Consider the following 20,742-nt stretch of genomic DNA (forward strand, 5'->3'; position numbering starts at 1 on the left):
AGAAACAACCTTTGCATTTACCCAAGAAGTTCTTAAGTCAATCAACTCAAACTTGGGTATTTTACCATTAGTCAATATTCACTTGAAACCAGTGTGTGACCGTGAACACTGACTCATCTCCAGAGCCAGAGCCTCCCAGACACGTAGCAGCAGACACCCAGATAATGCCACACTCCTGTCTGGACACTCACTAGGCTGAACCCCTAAAAACAAAGCCTGTAATGACAAGAGAACAGGCACAGCTTGTTCTCCACAGAGACTCTGCAGGAGCCCATCAGCACAGAATTTTGGAAACTAAGTATGGTGATTTAAATGAGAATGGCCCCTATAAGCTCATATATTTGAATGCCTAGTCACTGACTGGTAGAACTGTTTGGGAAGGACTGGGAGGAGTGTCATTGGAAAGGTGAAACTGAGTGCCCTAGTCTCTTTCTGCCCACTGCCTACAGGTCAGGATACAGAGCTACTGCTCTGGCACCAACCTGCTTGCCTCCCACCATATTGGTCACGGACTCAGGATCTAAAACTGTAAGCAGGCCCCTGATTAAATGCTTTCAAAGAGTTTCCTTATGTTGTTGTCTCTTCACGACAATAGAACAGTGACTAAGCCGCAAAATAAATCTCATTCCTATATTCTCTGATAACACACTGCCCAATAAGCCATGGCTGAGACTATCACCCAATTATGAGAAAACTGAGTTTCCTCTCAAAAAACTAGAAGCCAGTTAGGAAAATTCCTTACAGAGGAGAAAGGTGCCTGAAGGGTCAGCATGCATTGGCCCTTTCATGCACATGCCAACAGCAACCCCACATTATGGTCTTACTGCAATGTTCCACAATCTAATTAACTAAGCGCAGCCATCTCTAGCACCTACAGAGACGCAAACTGGCCAGTCTTTATCTTCCCGCTAACAGATGTGCAGCCAGGGCACATGTTTGAGAAATACTAAGACGACTCCCCAAGATGCCAGCTGTCTCCTTCTAACCTTCTTTTAATCCAGTCCTCACACTACAGCCAGAATGATCTATGGCCCTGCTTCATGTATATATTTTTAATTCCATTAAAAATAGGTGAATAAACTGCTTTACAAAATTCAGTAACAGTAAACAAGTAGGGCTGTTGAGTCTAAATCCTGTGCTTTCCTAAAAGGTAGCAAACCCATTTTCTTGAAATGTCCTAAAATCTTGCAAATCTTCCCTAACCTCTTAGGATTCTTTAAACTTCTTGGCAAAACCTCCAGTTGTGCACAGACTCCTCTTTACAGCATGCACTTTTTTTTAGGTGTACTCAGCTCTTTTACTTGTTTAACATCTCTAGGATTTGTTTATTTTATTTTAAGACACAGAGGCTCACTACATAGTCCCAGCTGGCCTCCAACTCACACGATCAACAACTGCATGTGCTCTTCTCCATAAGGAACATTAGACTATGTGACACCCACTTGTGGGCACAGCTTTGCACGTGTGTCTAAAAGAATTACAGAGAAACTTACTGCGCTCTCCCTGAAGGCTCAGAGATTCCAGAAGTGAAGAATCTAGAAGCCACTAACAGTACCCTTTTCACCCTTTTCAGCTTACCTTAAAGCCCACATGTTGCACAAACCCACTTTCTGCTTGCATTTGTTGAAGTTTCTGCTTTTTTAACTTTTTAAACTGTAATAGTTCTTTATATTCAGGTAAACTCCTATACATGATAGGAATGCTTTCTTCATCCTGTTAAAAACAAAATATGAAAGTGTTAGTTCAATAATTTAAATGGACTAAGTGTAAGAAATACACAATCCTTATCACTACTGAACAGTTCTCGCTTTTAAAGACTCAGAAACTTAGTGCTGACTATTTCTGATGTGTGTGAGCTGACAATTCAGCTGGGGTGGCTGGCCAACAGCTCTACTAGCCTCCCTGCCTCTGCTTCCCCAGCGCTGTGCTTAAGGACATGCCAGCATGTTCATGGATTCACGTGGGTACTGGGAACCCAAACTGCACCAAGTACTTTACAAGCTGATTAGCCTAACAGCCCACTTTCCCACTTTACACGACTTGAAATGCTTTATAAGGATCCGATGAACTCCATACCTGGAGACATACTGTCACCAGAGCTATTTCAGAAGCCTCATATCTGACCTCTCCCTGCTCTGCAGTAATTTCACACTTGCCTTTGTAAACATGGTATCTTTTTTTAACCAGCAAACTCTGTTTTATAGTCTGTATTTGCAATGACTAATCAAAACAGTGTATTTTTTAGTCAAGGGGATGAACTGAATCACACTAGCTACTTAGAAAACAAAGTAGACTTTAAGAGTCTCAGAAACACTGAACTACAAGATGTAAAACCCAGTAAGGGTTCCTCCAACCCTAAAACTGACATGCCATTCAAAACTGATATGCAAAGTCTGTGTCCTTACATTACAGGACCATTCCCTACGCTGGGCAATGCTAAGACCCTCAGTGTCCCGCCTCTGTTTGTGATCTCTAATGCTAGGTCCACCATAGCCATTCCACCTGCAATCTTTCTCTGGTTCCCCCCTAAGAGCTACATCCTGGACCTTGCCTTTAGCTACACGTCTGCTCTAAAATAGCATGTAAGCCTCTCACAATGCTGCTTGCTATTTCTCTTGAAGTCTCACCTCAGATTGGTTTTCAAAAGCCTACTGAGATTACTAATCGCTTTACTGGTTTTCTATTTTCCCAATCTTCCCCTGCTACCCAGGATCTTTTGCAACTGAATGGCTGACCCCATGGTCACTAGCTTTCTAAATGCACCCTCAATCCAATGCCCCAAGTCCCATAAATTCTCAATCCTGGATAAGATAACATCTCATCTCCCTCATCCCTCTGTCATTAACTATTGTGTTTATACTCCCATCAAGGAAATGGATGTTTATAAAAATTGTAACAACTCCTCAGATCATATAAATAACTAGTGAGATTAATTAATGAGTGGATGACTTGAACCCTTATTTTCCTGATATACACAGCTGCCTAATACAGAATTCTAAGTTTTTTCTCATGCATATCTAATTGTGTCATGATGTAACATTTCTCTCAAATCCATCCTCTACTACCCAGTCTTTCCACTGTTCCCACCATTACTTTAAATTTTCTGCAGCTTCCTGTATAAGAGTCAAGTCCAAGGTCTTCAGATAGATAAAATTCTTCAGTTTCACGTTCCATTACCACATCTTTCATACATTTTTCCATTTTAAAGTTCTATCACCTATTATTAAAAGTCTACTCATTTTTGGTACAGATACTTTTTCCCTAAATAGTTCAGTCAGCTGATGGGTGAATCAATAGACACAGAAAGACCCTACAGGTATGGAAAGCAGAGCACCTGTGTGTCCTCGGTAGTCACATGTGCATACAGAATAAGGGACGGTGGGCACTAGGAGCTGTAAAGACACGGTTTCATAGACAATTTCAGGTAGTGGGGGTGGAGGGGATCTGAGACTACTATATGGTAACACAACTGGCTTGTTAACATAGGAAACTGTGTACTCAACAGCTTTCTGGGTTATGCTATTTCAGATAAGGCTAAGGTGGAACATGGATTTTTCAAAGTAAAAAGTAAATTGTGCACATCTAATTTCTTTAGCTGCTGCTGCTTTGGAAAGAGAAGCCTTCTGCTATCAGAAGATTCACAGATAATAATTTTCAACAGCTATGTGGATCAGAGGGCATGGTGATACACACTTGCACTTTTAGCCCTGAGGATGCTGAGGAAGGAGGATTAGCATTTGAAGACTGTCCCAGACTACATTCCTGAAATGTAATCAGTATGATTTACACTGGTGCTACTTAAAAATAAATACCAAGGAAAAGTTAAATGTAATTTACTTTATGACATTATATTTTAAAACAGTTCTTCTCGTGGGAAGTGAAGTGAGGGCCCTGCACATAACGAGGCATGTGACTACCACCGAGTGCTTGTTTCCAGTGTTCTGCCACCCTCCACACACAGCTAATGTGTAACCAGTTTGCAAGCACCGTCCTCACGGCCACTTTCTTACACTTCCTCGTAAACTTCCTACACTAGGTTCCTCCTAAATGACCACAAGAGCGCCGTCTAGTTCCCTGAATGGCTGTAACAACTGTTTATTAAGTGATAAATAACATACAAGCCCAAGATTCAGAAGAACAAAAACATGTATTTTTACAACCCCATATCAAATACCTAGCAGTCTGTTACATGTTTAGCTAAGTAGTTCCTCAAATGAATCCTTCTAACAATCACAAAGGACAAAATTATACACAAAGGCTGTATTGTAAGACACAGTATGAACATTTCCAGGAAATATTTAAAGAGAAAATGATAATAGAATCACTACATGGTTATTTAAGAGACAAAGTTACTTTTTTTTCTCTAATTTTCCCCAAAATCTCCTGCTCTAATTGTGTGAATCAGTCTTAGCATACATTCTTCAAGCGAGGGACTAATCACTTTACAGAAACTCAGAGCAGAAAAACAAGGTAAACGACAAGGATACAGGCGATATAGTCCAGACAGAGGCAAACCTGTGGACAAACAACCCAGCTTTCAAGCAGGTGGTGTGGGTGAGGAAAATGAAAGCAGAGGCCCCCCAACCCCCGCCGCCTTTCTCTGGATCCAAACAAACAAGTATGGCTCAGCTAGCAGAGTGCTTGCCTAGTGTGCACAGGGACCCAATAAGTGTACGCATACACACACATATCCCTTGAAATGACTGGGGCAGCCAAATAATCCATAACATGAAAAGTTACCTTCTCAGGAACCTGAGTTTGTGTCTGGAACTCCAGCCAAAATAATCTGCAGTGGATCTGGGTTATTCTCACTACTTACGCCTATGCTGAACTTTTCATGGGAAACACTTAAAAGCAGAGTAACTCTAAATCTGACTTGTTAAAGGGGACATGTCAACACTCTCTGGAGAGCAGGATAATCAGAAGATCATGTACTCCAGTGTGTGAAAACAGGTGGGACTTACCGATGCCTCCTCAGCAGCAGTGCTCATGTGGCTGTGAAAACAGGACCGGTCATCATCCTCATCCATATACACTGGTGGTTCATGCGAAGTCATGAAAGTGGAAGGTTTAAAGAGGTGCTTATTAAGGGGGTGCTGTCGTCTGCTTGTTGAGGACTGCAAGAAAAAAAGTGTTTTACTGGGACAGTGGAAAATCATCAACAGAATCAAAAGTACAAAACCATACATGCACCCCAGTGTTAAAAGCCTACAATGCTGGTTGCACTGAACTCTTGCAATTAGCTTATACTGAAAGTCAAGAGAATAAAATGACCTAAGCTAGAGAAATTAACTACTCAGAGAGACAAGTTTCCATAAAAACAGTCACCCAACGCTGAGTGGCTACTTGCTTCCTAACAAGTAAGTTATACATCACTTAATCCCCACAGCACTTCTACAGAGCAGCCATCTCCTATGGTTCAGAGGGGAAGCCGTGCAGGCACGAGGACGCCGAGTTTCATGATGAAGGCAGTGTAGCTAGAAGCTGGTAGAGTGTGGCAAGGCCCTTGTACCAGCCATTCATGTAGACACCATTCATGATCAGTACATACCACAGACACAAAGAACCACTGCAAAGCCATCATTTCACCCATTCCAAACTTCAAACCCTCACCATGGCCAGGAACCATTATGGCTATGGCTGACCTAGACCTTTACAGCCACAATGTCTATGAACTTATAAGAGACTACACACATAATGGAGGAAATTTAGGCTTTACCAGTATTCCTTCTTGGTTATTCTTCATTTAGTTGTAAAAATACAAGGTGTAAAGCAACATATTGGCTGAGCATATGCCCGGCATAATAAAGTCCTGGGTTTGAATCACAGCACAGGAAAAAAAAAAAAAAAAAAAAGAAAGAAAGAAGATAGGGAGGTAGGTGGAGACGAAGAATTAAGAACCATGAAAAGTACAGCTGTTAGTCTGAATACTGATGCGCAAAAGTTCTAGCATTCCAAGGCTCTAAGAGCTCTATGTATCATTAGTACTTAAAACAATTAGCAAATTAAAACAAGCTCGAAAAGCCTGGCAGTGGTGACGCAGGCCTTAACCCCAGCATGTGTGAGTGTCAGGACAGCCTGGTCTATAGATTGAGTCCAGGACACCCAGGACCACACAGAGAAACCCTGCCTTGAAAAAAACAGAAAAGAGAGAAATCAAAACAACAACAAAAACTCATGGGCTAGAGAGATGGTTCAGGTGTTACAGGCAGTTACTGCTCTTGTAGAGGACTTACTTCAATTCCCAGAACCCACATAGGTGGCCCACAACAACCTTCTGTAAATTCCAGCTATAGGAGAATGTAATGCCCCTGGCCTCTGTGGGCATGAACATTCACACAGAGCATTCACACACACATACCTACATGCAGACACATAATTTAAAAAATAAATCTTTTAAAAAATTGTAAGATGTGAGCTGCATAAATGATTTCCCAATGTAAAAGTATATAAAATAGCATCTACCAGAAAGCTAACATTTGAGAGTGGTAGAAGGAGGGAGGTATCATAAGGATTTATCAAGCTAACAGAAGAAGCCAATTGCCCTTACTTTTACCAATTTCAATTCCCCACAACATGGTTGCAAGTTACTGCAGTGTTCTGAGTATCAGAGACAGAAGCTTTCCTCACTTCAGGGCAGCAGAGACAGTGTGAGACGCAACACTGAAGACTGCTAACTCTGTTTTGGTGGACCCTCACACTGCATGCCCCCTAAGGGTGGGGTGGGGCAAAAGGCTCCCTGGCACTAAGTATGAAACCAGCACAGTAGCAGCATCTGCAACTCCAGGACTTGCTTCCCAGCAGGGGCAAGAGCACCACCACAACCGTCTATACAGCAAGGTCTAGGTCAGCTAGGGCTACACATGACAGTATGTCTCCAAAAACAATGGTTCTCAGCTTACTAGTTTGTGACTAGACAGTTTACCCATGTCACTATGGCCTAGCATGCCTATGTATGTAAAGGTCTGTGCATGGTTCATAAATAACAGCTACCTGTCAATGTTCACACGATAAAATGGAAGGGAGAGAAAAAAACATATTTACAGCTTCAAAGCTATGGTTAGGGTTAAAAATTTCACTAACATTTCCAGCCTAGGCAGCAGAGCATAAAGAGAGCTGGCCTACATTTCAGAGTCCACACCTCACAAAACTTAACATCACTAAGACATTCCTAACAAGGTGGTAAAAAAGCCCTTCAAGTTGTACTCATTCATATTTCCCTCAAGAAAACAATGAAGAACTGTTAAAACTCAATGCACTTTCTAAATAGCAACAATGGAATCTTACTCTGCATTTATAGCCAACACAGTGAAATGTCAGAAAGAGAAGTGCAGCTTAACACACTCATGTCTGTGCAACAGTTCTGAATTCAATGCACTGCAGCCAAGGCTTGCTCCCACCCCACTCCTCACCTTTCTGGAGTATATATATAAGTTAGGTGTTCGGCCTGGAACTGGAATGCCGGCTTTAGTTAGCTTTATGAAATACTTCTGTACACGACTGGCGACCTAAGGAGACATGGCAACTCTCTTAATGTAATGAAATGATGTGAAACTTTAATACCAATTAAACCAAGAAGGAACTTGAACTGTCACCCCATCTGCTAGTCACACAGATGGAGCATGGAGCATGAAGAAGGAAGCTGCTGTGTCCATCCTCAGAAAGACAATCAGGGATCACATTAACGAAATGCCACAAAATCAGCTAGCACAATCTGACCAAAGAGGACCCTGTCAGTGTACCCCCTAAGCACTCAGGAGCAGGGAGGCCCACGATATCCTCCTTTAATGTTTTGCACTGATGCAAAGCGGGGTGACTTACACTGTTTCTGCAATCAAAAGAAAAGTAAGAAGTGCTAATCAATTTAACATCAGCACACACTACAACCAGCAATGCTATGAGTTGTGCTGGTGTGGCTACAGAACGGTCCTCCAGAAACAATCAACCATACACAGCCCGGAGCAACTCCCATCACCTGTTTGGCTGTCCGATTGCCCAGCTCATCTGCGATCTTCTGCCATCGCCGAGACTCTACTTCTTCAGGAGGGTACTTCAGGAGTAGTTGTTCAAGTTTTTTCTGCACCAAACCCAAGACCAAAGTTTAAGGTAAAAAAGTATTCCATTTAAAATACTGGATTTCTGAACAGATACACTCACATTTCATCCAAAGCACAGAACTGCTCTGCCAACTCTGGATATCACTAACTAGAGAACTATCACAAGGCAGACAACAGTTCCAGTTAGGAACATAAGATGCCACAGGCAAACAGTTTAGAAAAAGCACCTATGAAAAGCAAGTACAAGAAAACAAGAAAATAAGAGAAATAGTACACATCTTGGTGAACATAGCTTCCCAACTATCTTTTCCTGCCAGAATGTGGTTCCCTTACAGCTTTAACAAAAACATGTGAAAATCACTAGATTTAGAATATAAGACTCTTTCCTCTGTTGTGTGCAGCATCCAAGTGAATATTAAAACTCAGCTTCTAAAACATAAATCCTAAAAACACAACCATTTACACATAAAATCAAGTTTTCCTAAGGCTTTTAATACAACACTCAGTTACAGCAGAGAGTGACAGCAGACTCTAGCAGAGGCAATTCGAACAGCAACGTTCCAAGCATGCCAATCTGACTTTTCAGCTCCACACAACAGGAATTCAATCAACTGGAATCAGCTTTACTTATCTTTTCTCTATCACAGCTGCTTGTAAGAATATCCACCCATTTCTTGCCTCCTTCCCAAACCCAGTTGTTTTTAAGAATTATTTTCAAACAGTTCACACATCTTCAAAATCCAAAATTCATAAAATAAGCAATAAGGTATAAAAAAATAAGTCTAAATATTTTAGACTCATGACTTAAAAAGAATTAAATACAGTTAGCACTTGCCTGGTAGTGCTAATTCTACTATTAACAGTTTATATTTTCTTTTAATGCAAAGAAGCTAGAAGTATGTGTCACCTGTTCTTCAACAGTCCATAGCTGGTTGAATGTTTCAGGTTTGGTGTCATCACATAGGCGACCTCTTATCATCTACAAATGCACACACACATATATATACAGATATATATATATATATATATATATATATATATATATATATATATAGGCTTATTATAAATGGAAACCATCAAGGATATAAGCAAATAGCACACAAAGAATGTTTTAGAATTTAATATTTTAATATTTATTTTTAATATATACATCATCTATTTACTGATTATAATTTTTTTCATATTCTTGTATTACATTTGCTTTTAAAGTAACTCCTCTCTAAAAACAGGAACTATGTGTTCAAAATTGAAAACTAACGAGTCCAACAGAGACAAGGCCACATCTGAAATCCTGGTCACACTCCACGGTGCACTAGTACTAGACACAGCACCCCTACACCCATACACCCATTTAAAAATCCATACAAACCCTACAATGTGATCAACACCAGTTACATATTTTTGACTATTTTTTCATTAATTTGTTGATGTAATCACTTTATAGCCTGATCACAAGGCTCTTCCCACCCCCCCCATCCCCATCATTTTATAAGAAGCTGCACCTTGAAGAATGGGACATATACAACAACAAAAAATGTCATGGCCGGCAGCTGGGAGGCAGATTTGGGTTTCCCCTTGAAAGTTCATGTTCCCATTATTTTTCAGTAAACAAATTTCCATTTTTAAGAACACAAATCAGCAAAGTGTTCAAACAGTTTTATGGTAGGCAGGCATGTCCCACTGCTTACTTACCTGAGGACGGTTATGGGAGCCTTCTGGACCATCACTCAATGGCAACATGGAGTACGAGAGGGGCTCACCTTCCTTCTTAGGGTCCAAAGGACTTTTTGGTCTAGCAGGCAAGCCTACTAAAAATAAAATCACACACAAAATTATTCAAGCAAAATACTGCCTGGCATTTTCCTTATTCAATTCTTATCTTGTGAGCTCTTACCTTTATCAAAAACTAACTTAACTCTCCTCGTATGTCTTTTGCGATTTTTAAATTCTCTTTCAAAGTTCCCAAGGCTATTGGTATACTGGTCCCACACAATCTCAGGCAACTGGACAACTCTCTGTGGGTATGGAAGCCCTATATCAGCCTGGGAAAAGACAACAAAATAAAAATATCAATGACAATATACATTTAACTCAGAGAATAACAGGTCAAATAAAAATGCAACAGGCACACTGTAAATAGCATTCAAAGGGTACTAACTGGAACATATTAACACACTATACAGAGATACTGCACTGCATCAGCAGCAACTTTATACATAAACACCACAGCAAACACTATCAGCTCTAAGAACAAGCAAAGACAGTGTGCTGGATGCAACAATGCGACACACAAAACTTGACATTGAGCCTCAAGGCTATCTGTAACATAGTAAAACTATGAATTCACAATCTATAAACCCTTGCCACATATGAAAGTCACGACATGCCATTCTTTCCTGCAGTGCTAGGATTAAACTCAGGCCTCCTACAAAGCATGCACACACCTGCAACACAGCTACACCCCTTGCTCCAAAATTACCACATCCTAAAAATGAAACTGTTAAATTAAATCTAAGACAAAGAATTCTTCCTGAGCAATGTAAATCTTGCCTCTTTATTGCTACCTGGATTTAATACACCTCTATTTATCTTTATAAGTTAAGAGGTTCAGTAAGTAAAACTTTCTAAATTAAACCTAGAAATTAAAAACAAGCAAATAGCCAACTGCATATAAACCTACTATGCCTAAATGCGTTTTTTGTTTACAAAACCACAAATAAAACGGAATTAAAGTTAAATACATTATTATTCATTTCTCTAACAGTTTTAATCTGCTAATACTTGCCATTTGAAGAACCTCTTTGTGCTCAAGCAAACCATTAAATAATGATAAAAGACGGATTTTTTTTTTCAGTTATTTATTATTGGGTTTCAGGTTTGTTTTTTTAGGGTTGTTTTTTGGTCTTTTGTATTTTGAAAGTGTCTCTTGTAGCCCAGGATGATCGCTAATCTGATCAATTGGTAGGTAAAGATGACCTTCAACCTGTGATCCTCCAGCTTCAGGAAAGTGCTGGAGTCTAAGTTTGCACTAGCATACTGGACCTAGGGGAAACCCCATTGTACAGAGTAGGTACAACACAGCTCTAAAAGCCAGTTTTTAACAAGCCAATATATAGATTATATAGGTATTATGAAACACAATGTTTTCTGAAACCAGGAGAAGGAATAGTCAATTGATTGATCAAATGACATCTCATTTAACCAGTACACAGAGGTACTCGTAGATTTTGTTTTAAATGTTTCACATAATGCTGATACTGAGTCTTTCAAGTATGAGCCAGATTCAGTGGTAGCAGAGCACTTACTTGCACAAGGTCCTGGTTCCATCCCCAATACCAGAGAACAACACCCCCCCCCCCAAAAAAAACATACACACACTCAGAAACACACATACAATGTATTTGTGTGTATAAAAATATTGATCAATTAGGGACTCCCTAATTTGAGGCACTCAGAATATATCTGAATGGCTCACTGTTACACATTAGTTTCAAAAAAGAGAGAAAACTAGTTAGTTTCACATTAAGGGGTAAAAAAAAAAAAGCCTTTTTAAAATTAAATAAAATCCAATTTCTCTACATGGACATCGTTCTCATAACCTTAAACATGTTTAAACAAACGTGTGCTGTGTTCATAAACATTTGCTCTTTTACTCGGTAGCACACTGCAACCCAAACAGAAGCGGGTAATAATTCACGGGCCTCTGTACAGGCCTCAGAGCTCCACCATCCTGAGCCCTGAAAGCAGGAAGAAGAGAGGTCACAGGGTGGCAGGCAGACACAGAAGGAAACTACTCTTGCCAAACAGCCAATTAGAGTTTACCTCTCTTCATTTGGGAAAATTTCACTGTTTTAGGAGAGGAAGACAATATTGTCTTCAGTAATATGGTTAACCTGAAGAGGGGTGTGGAATCAATATTTTTAAAGCGAAGACTCACGGAGGAAAAAAAGAAAAAAAAAACATAATTTTTTTAAATTATCAAACACAGCATAACCTTTATAAGTAGCAAAGTGCAGCTTTTTGGTACCTTCTTCTGAAGTTTCTCCACAAATCCAATTGGATTTTTTAGTGCTTCTCTCTGGTGTTTGCCTAAGCTTTCCAGGTCTCGTACTGCTTGAGAGCGCTGAGCCTCAAGTACAGCAATGGTCTGTAGCAGTCTCTGATAACTAGAGACAAAGAGAGCTCTCTCACTTAATGTTTTCTACGACCAACAACAAACTTAGTTCAAGGTATCATCTACTGCGCATTAAGTCACACAGTCTTTTAAAAGTTACCTGAAAGAGTTTAGTAAAACATATTACTGGGATTAAATGAGGTCTTCCTGAGTTACGAAGTACCTAGTCAGAAAACATCAGTTAGAGAAAGCAAAGCCTTCTTTCCCATCTTAAAGCTTCTAATTCTTGAACCTTGAACGAGTTCAGAAAACAAGAAAGCATTTTGATGTTCCAGCAACCAAAGTTTTAAGACACTTAATAAAGAACTAAAATCACATAATTTCACACAATGAGACAAGTCACCAAATTCAGCCCTCTGGCTACACTCTACGGGAACATAACATCTAAGGCATTTTCTCCCCAAAGGCACAGGACAGTGTGCATAGGCTTATACAGTAGCAGGTATCAGTTCTCAATAATCCACATTACTCACATCTGAAAGATTTCATTTTCTATTAACAAGCCTCACTACTTTTTCCAGCATTCAAAATGTACTGAACATACACAAAGAAAAAGGCTGAGGGCATTTTTATTTCCCTGCCTGCAAACACAAAGCCTCACCCACACCCATCTACTTATTTATCATAATCCTGGAGTCTCACTATAGCAGAGATACACTAATTATCTCATTCTTATTCAGTGTCTTTTGGCTAACACTGTCCTGAGTCTGGAATACCTGGTTTCACATAGAAATACACATAGAAATGTAGTAACCCCAAAGCCTCAAATACTCACACACTTTTCACAGAAATGATTAAAAAGTCACTCAAAATTACTACAAAGGAAAAAGCTATGTCCGTCAAGTATCAACAGAGCAGCTTTCCTTTATGGTCCAAATACATTTTGTTTCTCAATAGACATGAGTCCATAATGGAAAATATCTGTTATTTGCTTTACTTATTTATTTTTATTTAGTGAAGGTATAACAAAAAAACCAACTTCCCAGCATTCAAACGCACAATAAATATCTCTTGAACAAAACATTATCTCATGTTTTGCCTAATCAGAAGCACAGTTAAATTTTGTAAGTTAGAAGCCAGGAAAGCAACGAGACCCATCACCACGGTGATGCTCAAACCATCTCATCTGTTTTCAGGACTCTGTAAGTAAAGCTGATGACACACTGAATATTAACATAAAGCTGTATGGGCTGTGTACACAGCCAATCTGAGGCCAGACTAGGGCACAAGAGATGCTGTCACAAGGCGGGGAGGGGGCAATGAAAGCATAACTTTTCAACTTTAATTTTGCTTGATTCTGACAAGATGACAAGAAGGTGTAAGGTAAACACTTAAAAAATCTAGAATAATGAAAACCTGTAGAAGAACACTGAATTCAATGCTTCTACCCCAATTTAAATTATTTCTTAGATTAGTCAGAGATTTGTGCCAGTCAGGACTATCACATCTATCCCTGGGTAGATATGAAGAAAAAAAAATTAAAAACTGGAATGACACCCAAACAGTATGACATATACAGATCTATTTTCAGTCCCACCTACAGCTCTCTCCACATTAAAGCAAACTGAACAAGCATTCACCAAAGAATCCAAGACTCAGGTGTTCATTAACCTAAGCATTGTTCTCTAAACAGCTCTAACAATTACCACCATAAACTAGATGTGGAGACTGGGTTTAACAAGGGAACTCCAATGGCAGGAGGGAAAGAAGCAGAAGTGGCTGTGCATGAGTGAACAGCATTGCAGAACAGTCATCCTGCAGATGGAAGAAGCTTGGAGCTGGGGATCTGTCACAGTGGTTCACCTACTTCCTGTCTGAAGTTCTCTAAAGTGAATTCTAAAAAAGAAGGCCAAGTGTGGTCTTAATAGATCCTTAATTCCAGCAGTTGAGAGACAGGGGCAGGTGGGCCTCTTGGGCTTGGGGCCAATCATACTGAGTTCCAGGGCAGCTAGAGCTACCTAGGATGACCCCATTTTCACGTAGTAAGTGGCACTGTGACCCTCCTGTCAGATCATACCAGCCAATGCTTTCAGCTCTGGTTAGGGGACAACAAGGCTGTGACCAAACAAGATACATGAGCAACTATGTAGTAAGATTTAAGTTAACCATTCAAGGGGCTAAAACAGAAGGATGAGAAATCTGAGGGTACCCTAGCCTATTGGGTATCTCAAAACACAACAAAAATATAAGGTCTAACATATGTTTTGTATATTACATGCTAGACACTGATGTATTTTACAATTCATAAATTTCAAACAAAGAGCATTCAAAGCATACTACAAAGAAAAACCTTTGCCTCAAATACAAGATGGTAAAATAGTACTTCTTCACCACAGATATCCAAATTAACACAAACAAACAAACACAATAACAATAAAAAAAATCCCCAAACTCCAAAGAGCCAATAAAACACTTTCACTTTGGCTCCTCTCCTGACAGCCAAGGTAACAGTGTAACTTCAGAAGATGGCATGTACTTCCTGTGTGAACAACAGTTGGAGCTTTCCAACAGGACAGCTGGGCACACTCTACAGCTAGCTGATCCTTACAGGATGCCAACAGCTCAGATGCAGCAAAGAGTTCTCATTTCACTTTTTCTATGACCCTGACATGTAAACATTTAGTTTTCAGGCTAGGGGATGGCATCTGACTACAGTTCCTATACCTAAATTATTTTCACTACCCTTCCCTGCCAAGCTTTAATGACTTCTATGAACATAAACACTTATACAAAATAGTATATGGGTAAAAATCCTTATGTCAAAAAGACTTTATTGTCCATTTTGTGGGCAGTACTATTGCATGTAGAGCCATTAGTGGAGAGGAGGAGGGAAAATTTTACTTTCAGTGCACCAGCATCTTTTTCTAGGGGCCAGGTTTCCAGTTCTACAGTGGAAAGAATTCTTAAGAGCTCACTTGGACATTTTTAACCTTAAGAAATAATGTGGAAACTTTTTTTTTTTTTTTAAATCTAGCTTAAGACATTCTGACAAGCCTGGTCTGATTCTTCAAAATAATAGTTGTCTAGCAGGAAGGTTCCCGGTTTCTATTGTCAGTTTCAGCACCAGATAGGAGGAGGAGGAGGAGGAGGAAGAGGAAGAAGAAAATGAGGACATGACTGCTCCTGGGTATGGTGGAGGAGGCTCGGTGCAGATAAAAGAGCATAGCTGGAGGCAGGGACAGGACCTATCCCCACTGAGGAGACAAGGGAGGGAAGAAGGAGGCCAGGAAAGTAAAGGGTAGACAAAAGGGCAGACAACCTAAGGGCTGGATTATAGAAGGAAGGCCAACTGCTGGAAGAAAGCCCAGGCCCTGAGCTAGTGAAGTTTAGGTAAGAGGGGAGGCATAGCAGCCATACTCTGTACCACCAAGTAAGGACTGAGGGATGCTGGGAAAACCTAACAACCTCAGACATGTGTCCTGGGTTAGAGGTCTAACAATAATCAGAGGAAAAAGAAAGAGCTGCAAATCCAGTTGCGATCAGGACACAAGCATGGTTTGCCTAAATTTACAAATCCAGCTTCCTACAGCCCCACGCACATGTTTACCTACAGAGCAGCCCTGGTTCTGCATCAACCTTCCTGATGCTGTAACGCTTTAATACAGTCCCTAATGCTGTGTTGAGCCCTCATCATAAATTTACTTGTTGCTACTTCATCACTGTTAATTTTGCTACTGTTATGAATCGTGTCATAAATATCTGTGTTTTCTGATGGTCTTGGACGACCCCTGTGAAAATGTCATTCAACAACCTCAAAGGGGGCGTGACCCAGAATTTGAGAACCACTGGAATAGAGTGACTGCAACAGGAAGTACATCATCCACAGAGCATATTTACCACAGGTCTCACGCAGAAGCTTGCCACAGCCTCCCTGCTCTACATGCCTCTAAGGATACAAAGGCTTGCCAAGACAATGCAATACACAGTGTTGATTAGACCCCATAGGGGAGAAACCACCTGTTAAAAAGAACCAAGGGAATAATTAAAATGTTTAAATACAGATTGTGATAGAAAACACATTATATTAAAGCTTATGGTTCAATCTTCAACACAAGAAAACACAAAAACAAGGCAAAAGAAAACAAAAACTCAAGCAAGATGAACTGCTGAGTTATTTCCCCCCAGGTTGTAGGCTTTGAGCATGCAAGCGCTGTAGAACACGTGTGTGTGTGTGTGTGTGTGTGTGTGTGTGTGTGTGTGTGTTCGCACGCATGCGCAGAAGGTGGGGGTTAACAAGCATTGTCAGTGACTGGTGGATGTGAGTAAACAGCACAAGATGCAGGTCACACATGCACGTCCTAAGCAATGGAAAGGCGAAAGGCGCCTCCCTATCTTCTGCTGCTGCAAAACAAGGATGCTGCATCTATTCCCACAAAAAAGGACATGGTTAATGAAGCCCTGACACTGGCAACGCACCCATGGCCAGCCAGCCCTGAGCCTGCACACACTCTACACACACCACAGACTGCTGTAGTAAGAACAGAGCAAAGAGAGACTACAGATTCAACCTCAGTCCAGTAAACACTTAAAATTCTGGAAATAAAGTTAACAAAAATGACAAAAACCCTTACAATGCAAACTATAAAATAATTCCATTATTTCCTCAAGATGTGGAGGTAGCTTTGAAAGTGTCCAAACTACTTATGAACTCCAGAGTTAATGCCACTTTTATGAAACAGAAGCAAGCTGTTGTATGTAAACAAAACATGACAGTACTGACACAAAACATTGCACAAGTAAATGAACAGAACAGAAAGCCAAAAGAAAATTCAAACTCCAGGAGTAATCCATCTTTGAAAAAGGGGCAAACAAAAGATAATTAGAAGGGCAATCTCTTTAAAGAAAAGCATGCAGAAGGACTAAAACATAAATGTAAGACCTGAGATCTCCTATACAGCAAAGAAAACTATTAAGAAAGTTCACACTATAACATTACGATTAGTAGCAAAAATATATGAAGGGTTTAAACAGCTCAGAAACAAGAAATCACATTAAGAAATAAGCAAATGACCTGACTGTATACGTTCCTAAAGGAAAACATACCAACAGCCAACCAGTAACAAGAACAAAAAGTCAACAGCAACTAATCATTAGAGACATGTAAATCAAAGTCACAATGAACATTCCATTCCACTAGCAATGGCCACTACTCCACACCTGACCTGTGAGACAGGCCAGAAGCAGTGCATGACACCTTGGAAATGTCATACAAAATTACCTTCCATCAGTATGTGTCATCTAGACATGAAACATGTAAAACTAACTTTACATTTAGACTTGAACTGCACACATCTTCAACATGCCTCATTATCTAAGTGTAAATATCACCAAGTCTGAAACCCTTCAGTCTGAGTAATCCCAGTAAGGAATATTCAAGCTGTATGTAAACTCAGAAAGGAGATTTTATGGAGGCAGAGTGATTATCAGGAATAGGTGGACAAGAGAATAAGGAACATTCGGTTAGAAAGTGAATAACTTTCATTACTGAGCAAATGAGAGCAAATGATATTTTGCATAACTTGTATATTGTAAAGGCCATACTTCAAAACACCATGCTGCAAATCAAAACTACATATGATATTACTGTCGGTTAAAAATAAGCTTGCAGGGCTGAAGAGATGGGTCAGCAGTCTAGAGCACCTGTTACTCTTGCAGAGGACTGGGTTGGATTCCCAGCACCCACATGGTTGCTCACAACCATCCATAACTCCCCTTTTCTGGCTTCTGCAGGCACCAAGCACGTAGGCAAAACACCCAATATACATAAAATAAAATCTTAAAAATATATAAATAAAATAAAACCCCAATAACTGTTTTAAATGTGTTCTTATATAAATTAAAGCGTCTAATGATTTCTCTTCAATTCTATGAGCCAGACTGAACACATTTTGCCTTAAATCATTAAGACTCTTGGCTGCTCTGTGTCCATTAAATACAGGATACCTCTTCCGTTTCCAGAAAAAGAAGGCGGTTTTCAACTTGGTCAACTGTTGTTTTCAAATCTTAAACAAAGAACAGGCTTGTCAACAGCTTGTCTGACAGGATGTAGTAAGTACCTGGAGTTTATCAGAACTAAGGCTCACCACACTGTATACTCCAGTGCCATTCAGTGTCCTTCAAAAGGGGGGTGCTGAGGAGATGACTGCCATCCAGCTTAAGGAACTAAGTTCTGTACCCTGGGCCCACATGTGGAAGGGGAGAACCTACCTCCACCAAGGCAAGTGCATTCACAAACATACTGACACATACACATATAAATAAATAAATGTAATAAAAATAAATTTAAGCAGCAATCTGGTTTGAGGACATCCTACCACTTGGAAGGCAGAGGCAAGACCATGATTTGGAGGCCAACCTGGGCTACAAGATGAGACCCTATCTCCAAAGGCCAAAAGTAAACAGAGGAAAACAAAACACCTAGAATCTTTTCCAGCATACTTTATAATCCATCTTAATACTCTGAAATTTTCAAGACTCAGAATATCAGTCAAAGTAAATATTTAAAGCTCTCAAGTGTAACCAATGACTATATGACACATTTTCTAGCCAGTTCTACAGCTGCTCTAACCACAAATTATGTTACACACACCTCTTAACTACTCGGCAGGAGTAATACACAGCATTCTGCAAAAGTTTACCAGCTGAGACTAGTTCAGTTTACATGGGTGGTGAGAAAGCAAGATCCTGAAGGCAGGCTGTTCTCAGACAGGTCACAAGGAAGACTTAAACACACCTCAGGTTACACATTTATATACACACTGCTGTACAAGGAGCTGTACTTTGCACTTTAAGAGAAAACTGTTAAGCAAATGTAACAAAATAACAACTACAGTTACCACACAACCACTGACAATTACAGCTAAACAGAAGTTGCCACTTTAAGGATAAACACTGACATGGGGTGACTCAGATTGTGACCATTTCTGTACACAAGACTCTTGGTTCAATTCCCAGTATCACAAAAAAAGAGCAGAGACTTCTACTACAGCATTAAAACTTTTTTTTTTTAAATAATAGAATACAAACTCAAAGCAAAAGTGTGAAACATGAAAATAAAATTCTCATGGTTCCAATATCATGAAATAAAGTTGTCACATTTTAACCTAGTGAGAAAAAAAATACTTCAATATTTTTACAAAATATAGGAGAATATGAAATGCTAAATTATTTTTGTACAAAGTAAGGTACAAAATAGATTTTTACTCAAAGTACAGAGGAGTAAGAATTTCTGTTTAGGTAAGTTTGTACTTTAGAAATTACCAACACTATTCTTGAGTATTCCCAAATACAAGCAAAATTAAAAGATTAGGCCTAAAAATCAAGGAACCTGTAAGAAAGAATGCCCATTACTAATAATGTATTGTAACAAGTGCCCCATTCTAAATAAAATACTTAACAGAGGTGCAGGGCGTCTGGGAAATCTGCAGTGCATCCTAATTAATCTGCAAACTGACAACTACACTTGTAACAGTCCCTTTTAAGCTAGCAACATAGCTCCTAAGAATTCTGGGGGTAGGGGAAGGAGGGGCAGGGCTTTCTCCCAGAGTGGAAATTCTCATTAACTTATCAGACATAGTCTCCTTCACCACCACTGCAGAAGTCAATGGGTTCTATTCTGACAAACATTCACTTTTCTTTTAAACAACCAGTATTTGTTTTTTAAAATTACAATACTTTTGCAATATAAAAAACACTCCCAAGTCTGTAATTCCCAAAACCGCTTTGGTGTCCTACTTAAGATATTTTAGTATAGTCCATAATTTGGCTAAAGGCAACTCTAGCTGCTTTTAGGTCTGCTGGCTAGCAGCTGAACCCTCATGTTGATAGGCTATTTCGATATATATCTCAAAATATCTGCCATTATCTTTAAAATTTTCCCCTATTAAGGGCAATAAAACATCAATGATTGGCTTTTCCCTGTGAAAAATAGATTTTTGTTCTTGCACGGCCATTCATAAAACAGAGGCATGCTCCTAACATACAACTTACCATCAGAAACTCTACTTATACACACTATTAGCAGAGCAAAACTCAACACACACAAAAAGGACAGTAATTCTTCTCTCAGATGATCTCAAACATATCATAACTGATTATAATCTACTACAATATTCTGGGCGTTTTTATAGTAACTTGTATAAGTGAGTCAGCCTTTAACAACTCCACTGACTTTACACTAACCATCACAATGACCCTGTCCCTAAACATTCCACCAACAATGAATTCTCATTGCCCTACTGTCCAGACCCTGAAACAATCTGCTTTAATCTCTTTGCATTTACCAGTTTGGGCTAGTGTATATAAATAGCTACAAAACCTGCTGTGTCTAGTTTATTTACCATTTTCAGGATTCATTCTACCCCTCAACTTATTTTTGGTATGTGTGAGTGTGTTACTTGTATGTTGCATGGCTGGTGCCCACATAGGTCAATCAGAAGGTGTCAGGCTGCCTGGAACTAGAGTGGTAGACAGCTGTGAGGTGCCATGTCGGTGCTGGGAGTCACATCTGGG

The 20,742-nt window shown here is 39.7% G+C and overlaps 1 protein-coding gene across 5 annotated transcripts in view; it reads right to left on the reverse strand.

The window, feature by feature from the left end:
• Zzz3 (zinc finger ZZ-type containing 3) overlaps positions 1-20,742 on the reverse strand; it is a 65,679-nt gene that overhangs the window by 1,741 nt on the left and 43,196 nt on the right. For 4 of the 5 annotated variants that reach the window (XM_060392480.1, XM_060392482.1, XM_060392479.1 and 1 more), the window contains 8 exons: positions 12,085-12,223; positions 9,952-10,099; positions 9,750-9,865; positions 8,965-9,036; positions 7,976-8,077; positions 7,413-7,508; positions 4,965-5,117; positions 1,579-1,713 (listed from right to left, as the gene is read on the reverse strand). In XM_060392480.1, coding sequence (XP_060248463.1) covers positions 1,579-1,713; positions 4,965-5,117; positions 7,413-7,508; positions 7,976-8,077; positions 8,965-9,036; positions 9,750-9,865; positions 9,952-10,099; positions 12,085-12,223 — 961 coding nt within the window. The remainder of the gene's footprint in view (positions 1-1,578; positions 1,714-4,964; positions 5,118-7,412; positions 7,509-7,975; positions 8,078-8,964; positions 9,037-9,749; positions 9,866-9,951; positions 10,100-12,084; positions 12,224-20,742) is intronic. The other variant, XM_021649631.2, reaches the window with a different exon arrangement.

The sequence above is a fragment of the Meriones unguiculatus genome, chromosome 10, assembly GCF_030254825.1.
Source record: "Meriones unguiculatus strain TT.TT164.6M chromosome 10, Bangor_MerUng_6.1, whole genome shotgun sequence".
NCBI lineage: Eukaryota > Metazoa > Chordata > Mammalia > Rodentia > Muridae > Meriones > Meriones unguiculatus.